This window comes from Rattus norvegicus, chromosome 10, assembly GCF_036323735.1.
Source record: "Rattus norvegicus strain BN/NHsdMcwi chromosome 10, GRCr8, whole genome shotgun sequence".
NCBI lineage: Eukaryota > Metazoa > Chordata > Mammalia > Rodentia > Muridae > Rattus > Rattus norvegicus.
Genome location: NC_086028.1, coordinates 79,773,479 through 79,793,299, shown reverse-complemented (window position 1 = coordinate 79,793,299; position 19,821 = coordinate 79,773,479). Strand labels below are relative to the sequence as shown.

At 44.9% G+C, this 19,821-nt stretch overlaps 1 protein-coding gene and 1 long non-coding RNA gene across 4 annotated transcripts; one reads left to right on the top strand and one right to left on the bottom strand.

The window, feature by feature from the left end:
* Positions 1-1,087: 1,087 nt before the first annotated feature.
* On the bottom strand, positions 1,088-14,334 carry Ankrd40 (ankyrin repeat domain 40). The gene is given in 5 exon segments (NM_001134699.1): positions 1,088-3,323; positions 4,110-4,291; positions 7,800-8,279; positions 8,615-8,763; positions 13,998-14,334. Coding segments are annotated over 5 exon segments (1,092 nt in total). The 5' UTR covers positions 14,132-14,334; the 3' UTR covers positions 1,088-3,176.
* LOC134480857 (uncharacterized) lies at positions 13,223-17,569 on the top strand. 3 transcript variants are annotated; one of them, XR_010055747.1, is made up of 3 exons: positions 13,223-13,807; positions 15,169-15,305; positions 17,373-17,569. It is a non-coding gene; the product is annotated as an uncharacterized LOC134480857 (long non-coding RNA). The 3 variants fall into 3 exon arrangements; XR_010055746.1 differs by lacking the exon at positions 13,223-13,807 and adding an exon at positions 14,501-14,637; XR_010055745.1 differs by lacking the exon at positions 13,223-13,807 and having other exon boundaries at positions 14,648-15,305.
* The last annotated feature ends 2,252 nt before the right edge of the window (positions 17,570-19,821 follow it).

Here is a 19,821-nt window from a genome sequence, read left to right as displayed (position 1 = left end):
TGTCATTCCTGTCTTCTACACCAGTTCTCCAGGGGCTAACGTGAGTGTGAGCTCTCCCCTCCTGGCTCCTCTAGGTATCTGTCCACCAGGGAGGCCACTGGTCTTTCCTTCTCCCATCAAACTGGGTGAATAGGAAAGTCAAAAGTGTCCCAGGTCCCTGCCTCCCCAGGCCCTGGAGCCATTTTGAACAAGGCAACAAAAGACTTGTGCACAGTCCGTCCAGGACTGCACTTGAAAAACCTCAGCCTTCGAGCTCTTACTGTTGGTGAGAAGTGACTGGCTGTGTCACTTCTGTGGATGTTTCTCTCCCCACCCTAAGTGCTTGGCAGTCACCAAGGAGATGTCGCCTTTGATCTGCTTTTCTATATGCCCGGGGTTGGCCTATGCTGCAGGACCATTTGTTAAAGGTTAATCGCTTTTTGTTGGCAGGCTATTTCTGCCTAGGATGTTTATGAGTGTATGGAAGGCGGCTTCCATCCTTCTCATAGAGCAAGTACGAAAGCACAAATGTCCAAATTATTCTGCCTCTCCTCGGTGCTAAGAAAAGGTCTCTCTGCTGTGCTCTCTGATTTATTAGGCCAATTTGGCATGACGTCTGCTTTGTGAGGTGCTAGGAGGCCCTAAAGCAAACAGGAGATTCATTCAGCCTCCTTCCCAGCTAAAGATCTGAAGGTGTGAGGCCGTGCTTCCTCTTGGAAGTTTGCTTCTGAGCTCACTGAGAGCATGACAGGTGCTGAAGGCTCAGTTGTGTCAAGTAAATAGGATAATCAAAAACTGTGGTTAATAGGGGATGACCTCTATGTAGCTGGCTCAGCGACTCCAGGGAAACCAAGTGACCGTTGTCAACTGGGAGAGAAGGTGTCACACAGAATCCATCTCCAGAGCTACCGACAGGGTGAGACAGTGACACTCACAACAGGGCATGAGTGTTGCTGCTGCAGCAGCACGGGGTGGCACTCAGCTGGGGAGCTGGTCCCCTTTCCTCCACAGTGCCAGCCCCATGGCACTTCCCAGCAATTTGAACGCTCTATGATTAGAATACAGTGCTGTTTACAAGGGCAAAATGAGAGAAAATGGGCTTGGTCAGTTAATGTTTAATTTTAATAATACCTGTTATGTTTAAAGAGTCAACAACACATGAGGAAATGTCTTCTATGAATGTTTACATGGGTGAACACATGCTTTAAATATGCAGTGGAGGAGAGGTGCATTCAGTTAACAAAGTTTAAAAGAAAATCCCTCATTATCAATTACACAAAGCATATAAAAATATTTCTCTGAATGCATAGATTAAGACTCGGAACTCCCCTAAGAGCAACCATGCAGTTTCATCCCACTGCCAGAGACACTGACCCCAGAGGACTGTGGCAAAGGACAGGACACTGGGCAGAGCCATGGGGGACATGACCTTTGGTCACTCTGAAGTGCTCGATTGCTCTTCTGTCATCCACCTCCCAGCCAAATCCCACTGCTTCTCAGAATCTCTAATCAACTAGGGTGGCTGAAGGAGTCTGAACCCCAGTAATTTAGACATGAATTAATACTGAGTTTATTTCTTCCAAGATAGAATCACAGTTAACTGAATTACTAAAGTTTTTCAAAGCAAATTAGAGGAAAAAAAGTTAGTACACTAAGTAGTAGTTGGTTGAAACACAAGGGAGGTGTCTTCAGTAAAGCACTTGGGGAAAGGGTGATGAGCAACGGCCACTCTGCTATGCAGACGCTCTACGGGGGGTCACCAGCTGTGCCAGGGGTGGGTACCATGCAGTCACTCCACAGTGACCCCATGACACTAGCTTTGAAGAACACTCAAGCTCATTTCGGCACTCAGGCGGCAGTGGGAGGCCATTACCTCAGCACAATGCTCTCTTCCAGTGCATCTGCATGTTTCCAGTCAACTGCAGTGTTCTAATAAAATTAATACCCAGGAAGTTAAGTTTCTTTGGAAACTATAGGCACTATGGGGAAAAAGCTTAAGACAGCAGGGATCCTGGTCAACCCTACTCCAGCCCTGCTCTCCTGCTCCTCTATGTGGGCCAGGTCCTTTGTAAAGTTAAGCAAACAGAGGCTTGTCAACCTTAATGATGCCAAGGAGGGGAAGACTCTTGAATGACTCTTGGAGAAGATTCGTACCCCACGCTCCAGAGTCGAATCAGGTCCTCACAACTGACTGTGGAGGTAACGGGGAATTCCTAAGATTGAACGATTTGTTTACAAAAGCAACAGACTTCAGAGTTATGTAAAAACCCTAATAATTTCCAAAATAACCTTTATCTTTGATATAAAAATAAAGATGCTAACTCCTTTAGTTCGGTTTCCCACAATAACCTTTAAAACAGCAACAAATCCAGGCTCAAAAGCTGCTCTTCGTTCCTGGGGGGTGAGAATGATGGACGGACCAGCAGCTTGTGCTCTTCTTGGATGGCGCAATTAAACGGGTGACAGGAGCGGCCTCTGAGCAAGGTGGTGGCCCCTTTAGAAAGCATTAGAGAGCCCTCTAGTGACTGAGGAGGGGAGATGTGAAGATGACTGTGAGACAGCCGTAGTCATGAGTGGTCATAAAAGAAAACTGGGGGAGGGGAAGCTCTTTTGGTTAACAGCCTATTTACAATTAGGTAACTACATTTTTAAATACTTTAAACCTGAGTAACGTTTATAAATATGCTATATGAGACCTCACAGCCACAGGTCGCACCGGAATCCCTTTGTCCAGTACCTGTGCTTGCTTTCCCCAGTCTCCCTCCCTAGTCAGTTCAAAATTTCTTGAGTGTCATGAGCATGCAACATCAAGAGAAACGCGCCCGGCCCGTCGGGCGCACTGTCAACAGGAGTGGCTAGAAACGGGTCCACACTCTCGGTTTCTGCTTCGACAACTCTCTAGATTCCACACGTAAAACACTGGCTCTCGTACCTTCGGCCGCTGCCTCTCAAGACGATTTTCCAGCTGCTCAAAGACTCAGCAATAGGGTTATTGTGCACCAAGAGGCTTGGAAGAGCAGCACCGCTGCTGGGGGTCGGGGTTCCCGCCTGCCCAGGCAGGATGTTAGTGAACACTGTGCAGTGGCACCAGGGGCCCTGGCGGGCATCCGAGGCTTTGGGATCAATGGCTTGTCCTTTGGCCCAGAGGTGACACCTACTGTCACAATACTCAGTGATAGAGTATTGTCCCTGCTGCATTAGTATGTCAGTTTTGAAGCTCTCCGGTTGAAGCAAGGCCTCTCAGTCAGTGAGGATGCAGGGTTTCTAAACAGAAAATTATTCTCACTTATTGTGAGAACCAGTTCCAGCTCCTGGAAGTCCTGGAGTCGTGCAACATCTTTGTCCTAAAACAAAATGGGGCAATGAATTAAAATTTTCTTTTCATTTAGTCAACTCTTTTATAATATTTGTTTGTGTATACACGTTTGAGTCATAATTCACATGTGGAGGTCAGAGGGCAACCTGTGGGAATTGGTTCTTTCTTTCCACCATGTGGGGCCCTGGAACAGAACCCAGGAGCTTGGTGCTGGAGAGCCCATAGCTGGCTGGAGCATCACAAAGATGCCAGGTGGGTCACATATCATCATATGACATAAGGCAAGCCTCACAGGTCACTATGGGCACAACTGAAACAGGCCCATGTACCATCCTGCTCTCTTCCAACCTTCAAAAGTGCCAGCCAGTGTATTAGAGTATGATAGTTCACACCTTTAATCCCAGCAGGCAAGAAGCAGAGGCAGGAGGACTACCATAACTCCAAAGCTGGCCTGGGACACACAACTAATACCAAGCAAGCTAGGGCTACACATCAAGACCTTGTCTCAAAATAAATACATACATAAATGAGTAAACTAGGGCTTCTCTGTGGACTCAGATGAAGGGAAAGAAAACTTATGGATTACAGTTAGGTCAGAGCTGGAGCTCAGAGCCTTGCACATAACAGCACATGCTTTAACCCAGAGCCAGGGCCTTGGCTCTCCTTTTTTTTTTTTTTTTTTTTTTTTTTTTTGGGCTCTCCTTAATCCTTTTCTATTGGCTCCCCCTTAAGCTATGACTCAATAAACAAGGAAGAAGTCAGCTATGTTTGAAATACAAACAGCAGCCACTCATACTGAACAGACTTTTCTTACCTTTCTTAACAGAGTATTGGGTAACTTTCTTATCTTTTCCACTTGGTCTGGATTAACACCCAGCTCACAGCAACTCACTCTGAGCAGTTCTTGGTAGGTGAGTTCCTGTCGATCCAGTTCAATTTCAATGAAGTCATTTTCACGAAGAGATGGGTTCTGAATCCTCACCTTGAGTACCAGCTCTAGAAAAAGAGAAGGAGATTGTAATATAGCACAGAGTATTTAATGTAAGGTCTGTGGCACTCACTGAGAAAACCTAGTCTAGTCTACTGACTAGACTCTGGGTTTGTTTACAGCCTTGTGTGGCTCTGCTGGGCCTCTGCACTGTTTTCTCTGCTATGGTTCACCAAGCAAAAAGGTGCAGCAGCCGCCCTGCTCACAGATGTCTCTCATCTCTGAGCACCAATTACACATGAGTAGGAAAAGAGCAAAGGCAAGATGTGCTGCATGAAGAGGTGACAGGATCCAACCACCATGGATCTAAAGTTACTTAGGAAATATATGGTGCTCCTTGAAATAGAGAGTGAAGGAGGCGGGTGTGGATTGTGGCTCACACTTACAATCCTAGCAACAGGAGGTGGAGAGTAGGACACAGGTTTCAGGATAGCCTGGACTACATAGACACTGTCCCAAAACACGAAACAATTTATCCTAGCAAGTCAGGAGGCAGAAACAGGCAGATCTCTGAGAGTTCCATGCCAGCTTGGTCTACACAGTGAGTTCTAGGTCAGATTAGGATACATACCCAAATCAACAAAAACAAAACAATCAAACAAACAAACAAACAAACAAAAAACCCCACCAAATCAAAATAAAACAGCAAAGGGACAGCAGCAAACAGTTGCATCTAAGCCTGACTTGAAATACTGCACCTTAATAAGGGTGTAGTTCCTCCATGGGAAGATAACACTACTACTACTCATGATCAGAGTTAAAAGCGATCTGCCCTCATATTCCAAACCCACGTGTCACGGCAACTCAAGCTAGCTATTTACATACATTTGGCAACTCTGTCTTGCTCTTTAAGGAAGAATTCCTCACAGTATCATGGGTCACCAACAATAGCAGATACAGGACTAGGTTTTCAAAACTAGGAAGTTAATTATAAGTGAAAAGAAAAGTAAGAGTACACTTGACTCTATGGATTTTACTGGAATTAGAACTGTCTGTATGAACATGTGGTTTCTAATGTTCCCAAAATGATACCGACAGCCAGGCATAGTGGTGTGTACTTTAATCCTAGCACTTAAGAGGCAGAAGCAGGCAGACCTCTATGAATTCAATACTAGCTTATTCTACAGGGTGAGCTTTGGACCAGGCAGGAAGAACACAGTAAGATCCTGCCCCAAAACAAACACATGCACAAAACAAGAAATATACATATGAGTATGTATATCCATGTGAATAATGGATGTATTTATACACATACAGACATATACACAAACACTTGCACGCTCTCTCCTGTCCTGTTCCTTCTCCATGCCTTCTTTTCCTTTCTTAGTCTACTTAAGCCTAGAACTGTCACATCTATAACAATGAGGACACCTCGTACCCACATCCTGGCTTCTAAATCCAATTCTCTACACTCCCCTCCATCCAACAGAACACGCAGAACTCCCGGAAGAAATGGTGGCTTGCCATGCTGGCATGGGGAAATGACACTATAAGTGAGGAACATCTTGTTGCACTAGAACAATGGGCATGTGCCCACAGGACAGAGCCAGCAGAAAGGGGTTGCCACAGGCTAAGTCAGGAATAATCTGAATATCAAAAGCACGACTGTATCAAACTGCAGCACACCAAGTCTGATATGAATCACTAGCCCAGGCTGCTGAGACAGCTCGGCAGTGAAGAGTACTGGCTGCTCTTCCTGGAGACCTAGGTTCAATTCCCAGAATTCACAGGGTGGCTCACAACTGTCTATAACTCATTCCAGGAGATCCAATGCCCTCTTCTGGCCTCTGAGGACACCAGACATACATACATACATACATACATACATACATACATACATACATACATACAGTATACTGAGATACATGCAGGCAAAATGCCCAAAAGGAAAAAAAAAAAGACAAAAAGAAAGGATCTTAAGTTCACACGGCTATAAATGAGAAGAAATGTCCTTTATTTGCTTTTATTTTTTTTTATTCCCCCAGACTGGAATTACGTAAGGTTGTGAGCTGCCATGTGGGTTCAGGAAATCGAACCCAGGTCTTCTGAAAGAGCAATCAGTGCTCTTATCTGCTAAACCATCTCTCCAGCCCCTCAAAGTCCTTTTTTATAGGATAATACCAAGTAATAAACAAGGAAAGAGTGACAGTAAGCCATATTCCACCAAACAACTGCTCTGAACCCTTCCTTCATTACAGAGGTCTAGAACGATGGGAAAGACAGGGCTAGGGAGGTGGACCACCTTTTAAGAACACTTACTGTTTTTCCAGAGGACCAGAATTTGGTTCTCAGGACCCATATCAAGTAGATCAAACTGTCTGCACCTCTAGTTCCAGGAGATCTGACCCTCTTCAGCCTGATATTACATATACATGGCATACTTACACAAAGGCAAAACACTCCTATACATTAAAACAAATTTTTAAAATTAATCCTTTCTTCAAAATTATTTTATGTGTAATACCTACAGATATGCATGTGTATAATGTGTATACAGGGCAGAAGAGGGCATTGGACCTCCTGGAACTGAAGATACAGACAGTTGTGTGTTACAGTGTGGATATTTATATTGGAACCAGAGTCCTCTGCCAAGCTCCATAAATAAATTTCTTTTTCTTCCTATTTCTTCTGGTTTTGGTTTTTTACTTCTTTTTGTTTGTTTGTTTGTTTGTTTGTTTGGGTTGGTTTGGCTTTTGCTTTTCAAGACAGGGTTTTTCAGTGTAATAGCCCTGGATGTCCTGGAACTCACTTCTAGGACACTGGCTGGCCTCAAATTCACAGAGAGCTGCCTGCCTTTGCCTCCCAAGTGTTGGGATTAAAAGCATGTGCCATGCCACCAGGCCTGACCTGAATAAATCTTCCTTTTAAAAGAGAGAGAAGGTTTCGGTGCACCATTAATCTCAGCACTTCAGAGGCAGAGGTAGGCAAATCTCTGAGTTCAAGGCTAGCCTGGTCAACAATGTAAGTTCCAGGACAGCCAGGGCTACACAGAGAAACCTTGTCTGAACAAAATAAGGGGGTGGGGGGAGGAAGTATGTGCATAAAGGGATGGAGAATGTTTCAGATTTAATAATAAAATGGTATAATAACCAAATACAATATCTATTTTTTTTTCTTTTTTTCGGAGCTGGGGACCGAACCCAGGGCCTTGCGCTTGGTAGGCAAGCGCTCTACCACTGAGCTAAATCCCCAACCCTTACAATATCTATTATTAAGACAACTGGCAGAATTTAAATATAGGCTATTACAGTTTAGATCAGTATGAACTCAAAGTTGCATTTCCTAAACTAAATAGTTGTACTATAGTTATATAAGAGAAAATTCTTGTTCCTAGGAATGATAGAAAAGGAATAATACTTTCATGTTTGAAGGTAAAAAGTATATAGCTTTTGAACCTTGAATGAAGAGAGTCCCCTCCCTTAGACAGATCTTGGAACTGTCCCTAATTTTGTAAGTATACCCTAACTAAATAAAAAAACAGATACCACTCTCTTGCTTCAGAGGCCGTGTGCATACCTTGCATATTAAATGGAAATGCTCCGGTGAAGAAAAATGGCTGGAATGCTGGCGCTGGTCCTGCATATGTCCCATTTTGAGGCTCCAGAGACACCGGTGGCTTGGATGGGACAGAGAACAGGGAGCGGTTCTGACTCACTGGTGGCTGACAGACAGGACCAGGTTTTGTGCTTTCTGGTGTTCTAAGTATGGCAGAGGGGGCAGAAATATCACCATTTTGGACCAATGCCAAAGAGGTGTGGTCCCTAGGAAAGGCTCCGAGCAGAGGGGGCTCTGTGGGGGGAAGCAATGGAGGCGAGCCCTCTGCAGGGGGAGACACTGGAGGTGGGGAGGGGCCCCCATTCTGCAGCTGGGTGGCGTCTTCTGCTGCAGGCGTGTAGATGAAAGGGAAGGCTGGGTTGGCCAGATAGTTGGGAACGAAGGGCAGTTCCGACTCCTTCTTCAGCTGGGGAATCTCCTCATCATCATCAGCTTCTTCCACTGGAAAATAGAAAAATACAGAACATAAAACTTACTAAAGAAAGGAGCATGGTGGAAACTAGTGTTGTCGTCTGAGCTGTGGCCCACATTTTGGTCAGGACTGACTGACTGCCTCTTCAGGTCAGAAGAGAAAGAATATTTCATTAGGCTTATGACTATCATTTTTACTATTGTCACATTTACAAATTTAAAAAAAGTATAATATTGGCCTTCTAGAAAAAAATGCAATCACAACTTTGGCATAGTAGTTAACTTAAAAAAATAGGACCAGTTATCTGATCAGTGTCAATGTGGCCAATAACAGCACATCTTGAAGGCTCCCCAAACAGACTCACCTCCCATAATCTTCCTGATTTCTCTCCTTGATGTTAATTGTACCGGCATTTCTCCTTTTGTTGTAAGAATCTCTCTGTCAGCTCCCGACTGTAACAGGTAGGATACCACCTGCCCATGGTTGCGTTTACATGCCCAGTGTAAACAGGTCCTGTCCCAAAGAAAAAAGAGAGAGTGATTGAGAAAGAGAAAAAATGACTCGAGCTTTCAAATGATAAGCATCAGTAAATACATACACAGAAGCTTGTTAGTGAGAGCCGAGAAGCCAGGCTAGCAACTCGACTTTTCACTTTGCAGAATAGATGATCAAAACATGAATATATCCCAGCATGGTGGTGTACACCTTTAATCCTAGCACTTGAGGGGCAAGAACAGTTGGAGTCTATGAATTTAAGGGCAGCCTCATATACAGAGTGAGTTCCAGGCCAGACAGAGTTCCATAGTGAGACCCCCATCTCCAGTAATAACATTTTAATATTCTTAAATTTTATTTTTTAAGTTTCATTCTTGAGTCTGAAGCTGTTAATGACTGCGTGCTTGCCTAGAATGCACAAAGCCTACCTGGTTTCAATCCTAGCACTGTAAAAATAAAGAAAGTTGTAATTTCTAGTCCACAGGAAGCATCAATTTATCCCAGGAGCTGCAATTTCCAAGGTTCCAGAGACTATTGGCTACGGACTAGAATGACACTTCCAGATGCTATTCTATCAGGAACATCCATAGATCTTGGTCTCTTTAAAAGACATTTCTATGTTACTTCTTCTATTTTAGAAGCTATGAAAACTTACAAGCATCAAGTGACAATCAAAGAGTCAATTCTGCCAAGCTAAAACCCATCTCCTGTGTGCAGCTCCTCTGCCGTGTCAGCCATTATTTACTACAGCAGGGGTACTACGACCACCTTAACTGCTTACTCCCTTCCCCACACCTACACACGTACATGGTTTCCAAATCTTCATTTTTTCAAAATGCTAGCTGTTCTCAATCTCTCCAGAAGGCTACAAACATACCCGAATCTGCTCAAATGAAGCACTACACACAACTTTTTACTGTGGGGTCACCGAAAAAGAGGGTACAAACAACCAAAGTGGTTCAAGAACAAACCCTTCAAACATAACAGCCTCACTTAAGCAAAACTATTTAATATTGTATACACGGAGGTGCTGTACTGTGCAGTTCAATGGACTGTTCCTTTACCACTGTATAGAAATTTAATCATCATCCCTCAAACATGCCAGCTCAACACAGGCATCCTCAGGTGCAAAGCAGAGTATATATTATGGAAGGAAAATCTTTCTTCCCATTATGAGCTCATGCACTCCTCATTCCTCTCACATTTAGAATGTCCTCATTCACCAACTCTCTAATTTAACCAAGACAAGCATCTCCAGAGCGTAACAGCCAAACCCAGATAAGATACTGAGCAAAGCAGAGGCTCAGAAGAGAGGCCGTGGACCTGGGAAGTGCAACCATCTGTCATGTTTATTTGATTCCAAGGAGAAGCTGATTTGCCTTATGTATCCTTACGTTGGTGACTTAGAGAATGTGAGCCTGAGTGACTAACCTATCAGAGTGACAGTCACACTAGCATTCACCATCCAGGTGCCTTAGAATACTCTTTGACAAAAATGACTGCCCATGTGGGAAAAACAGAGAAGAGGCTTTTAAAATTATTTTATGATGCTGCAACCCAGGGCCTCACATGCTAGGCAAGTGCTTGATCACTGAGCCACATCCCCAGCAGAGGGTAAACAGAAGGAAGTATCTATCTGACAATAAAGGTATGTATGTACGTATGCACCTGTGTATACGCGCGCGTGCGTGCGTGTGTGTGTGTGTGTGTGTGCGCATGCATATGCGTGTGGAACCAGAGACTGATGTCCTCAACATATGTTAGGCAAGCACCCTACCACTGAGGTACATCTCCAGCCCCACATGTTTATTTCTTATCCCTTAATTAGCAAACCTAGGATAAAATGGACATTGCTTGCCCTGAGGGGATCCAAACTTTCCTTGATTCTGAGCAAACGGTGGCTCAGAGTGTGTTTGTGTGTAGCTGTCTTTGTATGGTATAGGCTGGAAAAGTGAATAATTCTATTAAGTGAGCACTCAAAAACAAGTGGATCAGGCTGAGAAAAAAATATGCTCCCTTTTGGACAGAGGTTCTTACTGGAGAGTGAAAGAGTAATATGCTGTGAGTGGGCCAGACTCCGAGACAAACCAACTAGTTTAGAGTTCCACCATGTAAATGGGCTTAAGTGACTACAGCATGTCCTGGCTACCCCAGCAACCATCATTTGCAGACTAGAGTTGGGTGACTATAGGCCGCTCTAACTCAGAACCATTGCAGCCAGACAACATTTCCAACTTCTTCATAAACCATTCTACTCATTTCTAAAGCCAAAAGGGACACATGACACTTGGATGACAATTGATGTGGAAACTCTATTTTTGAACTTCAACTCTTTAAACTTTATATTTGCAGTCAGCATATCCCATTAGAGCTGGGAAGTATTTTAGACCAGAGGCTTTAGGCATCATTCATCAACTGGGTATCATTCATCATTGCTGAAACTGTGGTTACTGAGCAACCAAGAATTGAAAGCAGTTACCAGTCTACTTTTCAATGTTGAAAAGAGTTGTTTAGTTTTTTGTGTTTCTTTTTTCAGGGTAACTTTATATGTCTCCCAGCATGTTGCCTAATAATAAGAAAATAACAATAGCTAACACAACCATAATACTTTACACATTGGACATTGTTCTAAAGGCTGTGCTTGTTTAATCTTCAAAATATCCCCCTGAGGAGCTGGGTACAATGGGGTTTGCCTGTAGCCTCAGCTACTCAGTAGACTAGGGTAGGAAGAAGGTAACTTTGAGGACAAGGGTTAAGACCAGCCCAGGCAACACAGCAAGGCCAAGTCTAAGAAGAAAAAGGGGGTGGGGTCAGGCAAAGAAAAATCTACTATTGTCAATATTCACTCATTTTACAGTCAATGTAGCTGGGGTAATTAGCAAGCAAATTATATAGTGTGCTAGGTGGATATTAAGTTGTGTGACAATAAAGCAGAGTAAGAGATTAGGGACTGGCAGGGTTGGGAAGAGAGTTGCACAATTTTTAACTGACAGCCAAGGAAAAGCCTTAGCATAAAGCTAATATCTAAGCTAAGATCCAAATGGGGACAGAGAGCAAACCATGGGGTGTATAGGAGAAAAGCTTTCTAGACAAGAGGGAAGGCAAAGTACAAAAGTCTAGAACCCAGGGTGTGCTGTTGTTCCAGAAAAGCAAGGAGACCAGGGGAATGGGAAGAAGTGAACAAGGAAGCAGGTCTCAAGAGATGAGGCCCAAAGGTCAGGGAAAAGAATGCAAATTGGCTTCTTCTCAGAGTAATATGGGAGCCATTAGAGGACTTTGAGTGTGATAAGCCAACTGTTCCACAGTCGGGGCAAGGCTGTATGTAGTATAAGCAAGTAGACTAGTAAGGATGTTAGAGGGAGACTATGGAACTATCCTGCATCCCAAATGGTGCTGGCTTTGTATCACAGTGTGGTGCTTGTGAGTGGTAGCCAGATCCTATCTGAACACAGAGGCAGCAGAACTGGCTGACAGTATGTGGTTTGTGAAGGGAAGACAGGGACCAAGGACAGTGCCAAGCTTTACGGTCCGGTCATATAAGAGGGCGAGCTGAGAAGAACTGAAAGCATTAGGCCAAGAGCATAAAGTGGGATAAAGGGAATCTAGGAATTCACTCTTGGACTGGATTGATTGCAGTTGGAATTAAATCTATAGGAAGCCTCATCGGGTTACTTCAAAATCACCTGGCATCCACTGGGTATCTAGCACTTGGTGGGCACTGTGCCGAGGGCATCAGATGTTGGATTCACTTTTCAGCTCTAACAGACAAGTCAGGGCTAACATTCGCACGGAATTACTAAATCCCAAATTTAGTAACTTAGGAGCACTTGGAAAACTGGATGGTTTAATTTTCCTTGGGTCTCAGTTTCTTTATCTTTAAGATGGAGAAAGATAACAATGTCCCCAGATAGTCCTGAGGTAAGCCAAGTGTTTATAACCACATTTGTGCCATAGAGCAAGTTCAGTACATGGCAGCTACTTACTATCCCTCATCTCAATAAACACTAACAACACTTCTGAAATAACTGGGAAACGAAATGACTCAACCAAGACTTCACAGCAGGGCGGACAGGCAGACCCTGCAGCAGGACCAGGCTCAGTATTCTGTACAGCACTGCCCCCCAGTGCCAGAATAGAAATTCACAGCTATCGGATGCCAGGGAAGGCAAACACTACTACAAGTGTTTTTTGCCTGCAAACGCTTCAAAATAGACAAGAAATTAGTGTCCACTGTCTCCTAGCTGTGGACAGCTACCGAGCTAGTTTCTTTAGGGAAAGGACCCGGGTAGCTTTCTTAGGAAATAAGGAAACCTCATTTCTGACTCTGTTACCATACCGAAAATTGTGCAACCAGGGCAAGACACTCTCTGGGGTTCAAATGATCTCCTGCGCCCTTTCCATTTCAAAATGTATGACTCGATTTACAGGGGAGTGGGGTGGGAGGGTTAAAACTCACTTTAACTTTAAACTAGTAAACGAGGCTAGATAAGCATTACCTGGATTAAATAAAAAAAATGTAAAATGTCAAAAAGGGTTTTAAAAAACACGCACTCAGTAACTTGGAACCAAAGACATGAGACAGACCCCGGATTTAATTGGGAAGGAGGCAAATCTGCAGGCAGACATCTAAAGCCTTGGGTGAATTTCTCTATTGGAAATTGTACTAAGAAAACAAAACATTCTACAGGGCAAACAAATGAGTCTCCCCTCAACAGGCAGCTGTAGGCAACAGCCAATCACTGTGGTATTGAAACAACAGAGGCAAAATTATTATGCAAGTGGTGGGGGTTTTGTAGTTGTTTCTTTCCTCCTGGTCTTGGCTAAAGAAATCGTGCTGGTTTTAAGATTGGCATTTGCTGGGTTGCTTATGCTTTCATCTCTGCACGAAGTGTTCTTCAGAAGCGCCCATGGCAAAATAATTCAAGCTTGATGAAATCCAGAGCAGAGTCGCTGAGAATCAAAGCCTCTAGCATCACCATTTGGGCCAAGTTAGCCAGGGGGCGCGGGGGCTGGCGTGGGCTCCAGTGTCCCAGAGGGCGCTGGCCGCAGTGAACCACAGAAGGTATGTATTTGGGAAGGATGCGCTCCTAACTGCACGAGGCAATTGGGGGTAGGGCTAGTCTGGAAAGGGCACAACCTGCGAGGCCTGAGGTACCAGGCTTCACCTTAGCCTGCGTCCTGGGTCACGGCTGACTGCTCCACGCCCCGAGCTAGCAGCCCTGTACCCTAGGCCTCCCCCGCTCGCCACTTACCAGCCGTTGACCTCATTTTGGGAGTTCACATCCACCCCGCTCTCCACCAGTTTCTGCACCTCCCGAATGTCCCCCAAGGCCGCTGCCTCCCGCAGCCTCTCCTGCTGCTCCTTCTGCTCTAGGAGGGCGCTCATCTTCCCCAGGGCCCCGGGCCCCCGGCCGCCCCGCCCTGAGCCTGTCAGCGCCGCCGCCGCCTCCGCGGCCCGCTCCCGGCCATGGGGAGGGAGCGCCGGGCTCGCCCGCCCCACTCGCGCCTCCGCCCGCGCCCGGCCCGGGGCCTCGTGCTCCCTCCCGCCCACCGGCAGATCCCCAGCTGCTCGAGGCCCGCAGGCCCAGGCCTCCACCCCCGCCGCGCCTCCGAAGGCCGGCTCCGGGGGACCCTATTCAGTGTGACAACATTGACCCAGATACTTTTCGTTCCCACCCGCGGCCCCGCCGCCCCGGCCCGCTGTTTATGTAACCACTGCACTGGATTATCTGCTGTGATTCATTGGCTATTTTTAGACCTCCCACCCCACAGCTTCCAGCGAGGAGGACAGACACAGGAATAGTTGGGGGGGCGGAGGGACCCGACATGTTTGAGAGCCAGAAAAGCCGTATCCTCTGGAGCAGGCTGTTTAGTAGGCATTAAAAATAATTGGTGGGTTTCCACCCCCACTCCCCCAAGTTTGGTTAGCTCTTTTTCTATCTGAGTCAATTTTTACCCAGTAGGACGGGAAATGGGCTGAAAACGATCCCACTATAAAATATGCCCATTATTTGCAGAGATTAGATGACACTGTTCTTATTTTTGTCAGTGCTTGGGACCATTCAGCTAGAATTACTTCAGTTATTGTTTTATTTTTACCCCTTATCGTTTTTAGACAGAAATTCTTCCAACTTGGCTTTCATGAAAATTAACGTTGCTTCTGGTTTATAAAATGAAACTCATTATAGCTTTTAAATTATAATTATTCTCGGAGTCATGTAAGGAAAGACGACCGGGAGTGGGGGTGGGGTGCTTAGTCATCCGGGTCCTGATCCTGGGCACTGAGGGTAGAGCTATGGGGTGTTCATAAACAGCGGTGTGCAGTACTCCTTGCCTAATCTAGTTAATGATGTTCAGAGCCTTTGATGGCACTGTTCTACTACCCATTGGGAGAAACAGAAAATATTATTTTGCTGAGCCCAGGTGCCTTGGAGAGATCCCTGATGTGGCACTGGTGAGAACTTTGCAGATGGGGTGAGAAGATTAAGGGAAAACGCCCTGGGGAGGCAGAGAGGAGGGCCTGAACAAAGAGGAGATAAAACACCAAGGGATACATTTAGGTATGGAGTCTTTATTTGCATTTTTCGGGGCTGCCGAGGGCACACAGCATGCATTTGTCTTGTTACTGTTTAAGAAAAAGCAACGTCTGTTTATTAGCACACGGTAATTCACACAGCGCACACTGCACACCAGGAGTGATGAATAGCAACTGACTATAAACACTTAAATCTACCCCAGTGGCAAATTGGACCGCTGCTTGAGCTTATACTTTCGTTTGTTTCCCCAATTTAAATTTTAATTCTCAGATCCAGCATAGTACTCCATCTGAGGCTGATGTGAATGGCATTGAGACTCTATTAACACAATCTGAGGGACAATAAATAGCAATCTTTAAAGGGGGGGGCGGACAATTTACAAAGATCATAGTAGGCTGCTGTTAATAGCTTAATAGAAGAGTATTTACCCAAACAAAGTCCTGGGTTTCATCCTCCAAACTGTAAAAAACAAACAAACCATCAAAGTCAACAGCAGTACCCAAAATTTATGGTTTTTTTGTTTGTTAAATTTTCTTTCCTTAAAAGAATTCTATCTGGGCTGAAGAGATAAGCCAACAGTTAAGAGCACTTGTTGCCCTTGTAAAAGGCCCAGGATTTATTCTCAGCACCAGCATGGTGGCTCACAACCATCTGTAACTCTAGTTCCAGGAGATCTGATGCCCTCTTCGGACTGCTTCAGATTTAAGCACAAGCACACGCACGCGCAAACACCCTGGCAAAACACATGCACATGAAAACAAAACAAAAACCAAATAAAACTTAAAAGGGAAAGAAACAACAGGAAAGGCAACAGAATGTGAGCCAAGAAAATAAGCCAGGAAGCAGCGTTCTCCCTCCGTGGCCTGTTTTTCAGCCCTGCCTCTGGTTCCTGCCCTGGCATCCTTTGACAACAGACTATAAGCTGAAAAATGAATAGCTAAGAGCTGGACAGTGATGGCACATGCCTTTAATTCTGGCACTCGGAGGCAGAGGCAGGTGGATCTCTGAGTTCGAAGCCAGCCTTGGTCTATAGCAAAGGCTACACAGAGAAACCCTGTTTCAAAAGAAAGAAAGAAAAAAGGCAAACTTAGGTCCTCAAACACTCTTGGCAAGTACCTTACTGCCTGAGCTATACCCTAACCCTAACCTAACCCTAATCTTAACTCATTTTTTAAAATCTATTGACTCAAGACAGTTGAGCGACTTGTTTGGGTTTTTTTTTTGTTTGTTTGTTTGTTTGTTTGTATTTTTTTGGTTGTTGTTTTGTTTTGTTTTTAATCTATCTCTTTCAGTGCTGAGGATCCAACCCATGTCTGCACACATGCCAGGGTAGCTCTCTGCCTTGGAGCTATACCTTTGGCCCAAGAAGGTGTTTTTCTGTTTTGACTTGTACTATGTTTCTATTTGGTTTTGACTTTCATATAAGTAGAGCAGCCCAGTTAACAGGGTAGGCCTGAATACTAAATTCAGAAAGGAGATCTGAGCTGGAGGTTGGGATCTGGCACTCATCAGCAAAAGGTGCTAGCTGAAGTTTTGCAAACAGAAGAGATAATCCTAAGGGAGTTGGTGAGTACCCAGAGAAGACAGGCAGATAAAACGCTGAAGAACTCTCAAAATTCTAATGAGGGAAAGGAGAGAAAGTCTCAAAAGAGCTTGAGGGTGAATAACAGGACTGTGTGGGAGGAAGAGCAATGGAGTGGGCAGGACTAGTGATGAGTGACACACAGACTCAAGAGCTACAGAATGGATAGGACTGAAAGGTGTAAATTCAACATTAAGATCCTTTGTGACCTTGGAAAATTACAGTGGAGTAGGGGAGGAGGTTTTGATTTTTCTCATTCTGCCAAGGCCAGCCTCTAAGTGTGTGATTTAATTTCTGCTCCTCTTGCCTCAGCTTCCCAAATGTTCTGTTCTAGCCTTCTGGATTTGCTTCCCTCTAATTTTTCAACCCGTTCTACTTTAGTTTCCATTCATAAGACTCAAGGAATACTTTTCAAAGTTCCTCTTCTAGCAGACCAACAGTTTTCTTCATTGCTATCAATTTCATGTTTTTAAAGCTTTTTTTTTTTTTTTTTTTTTTTTTTTTTGCAGGGTTGGAGAGATGGCTCGGTGGTTAATAAGAGCATTGACTGCTCTTCCAGAGGTCCTGAGTTCAAATCCCCGCAACCACATGGTGGTTCACAACCATCTGTAATGGGATCTGATGCCCTCTTCTGGTGTGTCTAAAGACAGCTACAGTGAACTCATTAAATAAATAAATAAATCTTTAAAAATTAAAAAAAAAAAAACCTTTTTGCTTTTCTTAACTGTAAACTCTTCAGATTTCTGTTTGGGGGATATATGCTAACACACTGGGAGGCTGAGGCAGGAGGATCATCAGTCTTGAGCTTGAGGCCTCTCTTTTCCACCTTGCCTGGTTTGTCATGTTCCTCAGTCGGTTCTCCAGGGAGCAGACTCCTCCACTTGAAGATAAAAAGGTTCATTCCCTCTTGCTAACAAAGGAAATAACCTGTTGGGCCTCCTCTGTCCATGTGCAGAGCGTATCACTTCACTTACTAACACTGATGAGGACACATAACAGAAGCTTTACTGACGTGTTTGTTGTTTGGTTGATTTGGTTTTTCAAGACTGGGTTTCTCTGTGTAACCTGGGTCCTCTGCAAGAGCATCCAGTGCCAACATCTGCTGAGGTATCTCTCCAACCCTTAATTTGTTTTTTTTAAATTACATTCTATTTTATGTGTCAGTGTCTGTGTGTGTGGATAAGCATGAGGAGGTCAGGGGACAACTTTCATGAGTTGGTTCTTTCCTTTCTCTGTGAGTCCGGGGGATGGAACTCTGTTGTCAGGGTCGTCGAGCTTGTCCACAGATACCTTTCAGCTTAGTCATCTCCCTAGTCCTCGGGTTTTGGTTTTTTAATTTTTAAAAAATTGTGTTAGACAGGAACTTACCCTGGTTTGGAACAATAATCCTTCTGGCCAAGTCTCCAAGTGAGGGCACTACAGGCCTGTCTCCCTGTTCCCAACTGAGTATGTATTTTGTTGGTTTTTGAGACAGTGTCTCACTAAGCAGCCCTGGTTGGCCTCAAACTCCATTCTTGAGCCAGGCTGGCTTTGATCTATTTGCCTCTGGATTGTTAGGGATTAAAAGCTTGCACGGCTGAATTAATACTTTTAAAGAAATTCCAGAGGGTTCACCACTCAGCATGAAGACCAGAGTTTAATATCCAGCACATACATGTAAAACAGTGGTTTATAATTGCAGTGCTGGGGTTGGGGATTTAGCTCAGTGGTAGAGCGCTTGCCTAGCAAGCTCAAGGCCCTGGGTTCGGTCCCCAGCTCCGAAAAAAAAAAAAAGGAAAAAAAATGTAAATGATATAATTGCAGTGCTAGGTAGCAGAAATAAAAGGATTCTTGGGGCTCTCAGGCTGACAGAGAGCTCATGTTCCAGTGAGACATCCCTTCTCCTTTCTTTTTCTTTTTGAGACAGGGTTTTTCTGTATAACAGTCATGACTGTCCTGAAACTTGTTTTGTTGACCAGGCTGGTCTCAAACTCGCAGATATCCACCTGCCTGTACCTCTCAAGTGTTGGGATAAAGAGGTGCACCATCATGTAGGACTGAGACTTTCAATCTTTAATCCTAGAACTCAAGAGGCAGAAGCAGGTGGATCTCTTCAATTCACCAAAATCCACCTGACTCTGCCTGCCCAGTGCTAGGACTGTAACACCAAGCCCAGCTAAGTTTCCCTACGCTTTCAAAAGTTTAGATTGAGGAGCGGTGGCACTGTGCGCCTTTAATCCCAGCACTCAAAAGGCTGAGACAGGGGAGTCTCTGTGAGTTTGAGGCCAGCCTGGTGAGTTCCAGGCTAGCTAAGGCTACAGAGAAACCCTATCTCGAAACAAACAAAAAGTGGATAGTTCCAGAGACTATAGAACTCTAGAAGGTGACCTCTGGTCTCCTCTACGTGTCCCTGAACACACAGTAACACTCGACACAAAACGAAGGAAAATAAATTCCTGGATTGGAACTATCACAACATAATTCCTCCAATCGCATATAGCCTATTCCTTGATTTACCTCTCTAAAAATCGAGAAAATCCAGACAAAACCAGGTAGAAGAGTTGAGGATTTAGCTCACTAGTAGAGTGTTAAGCGTTAAGGTCCTCGGTTCAATCCCCAGCATCGAACTGGGTGGGAGAGGGGGAGGGGGTGCAGACAGAGATAAGGCCTGGTAGAGGAGGCAGTAACTACAAGGACTAGGAAAATGGAGTCTGAGCACGAACGCAGCTTGCTCTTGTTTCCCTCACAGGAAGATGGCACCCTGGGCACCACGTGGACAAAGGGACGTTTTCTCCTTTTCGGAGCAGAGCCAAAGGTTCCAGAGCTTGACTGCTGCTTCTCCAAGTAAAAAAGGCTGACACCGCGGCGGGTAAGAATGTCAGGGTTCATCAGGGAAGGCACGGCGGGGCGGAGTCAGTGTCTGGCCCGGGCTTGCCCCCGGCCTAGGCCGGAGGTCCCGCCCCCTCGCCGCCGAAGCCG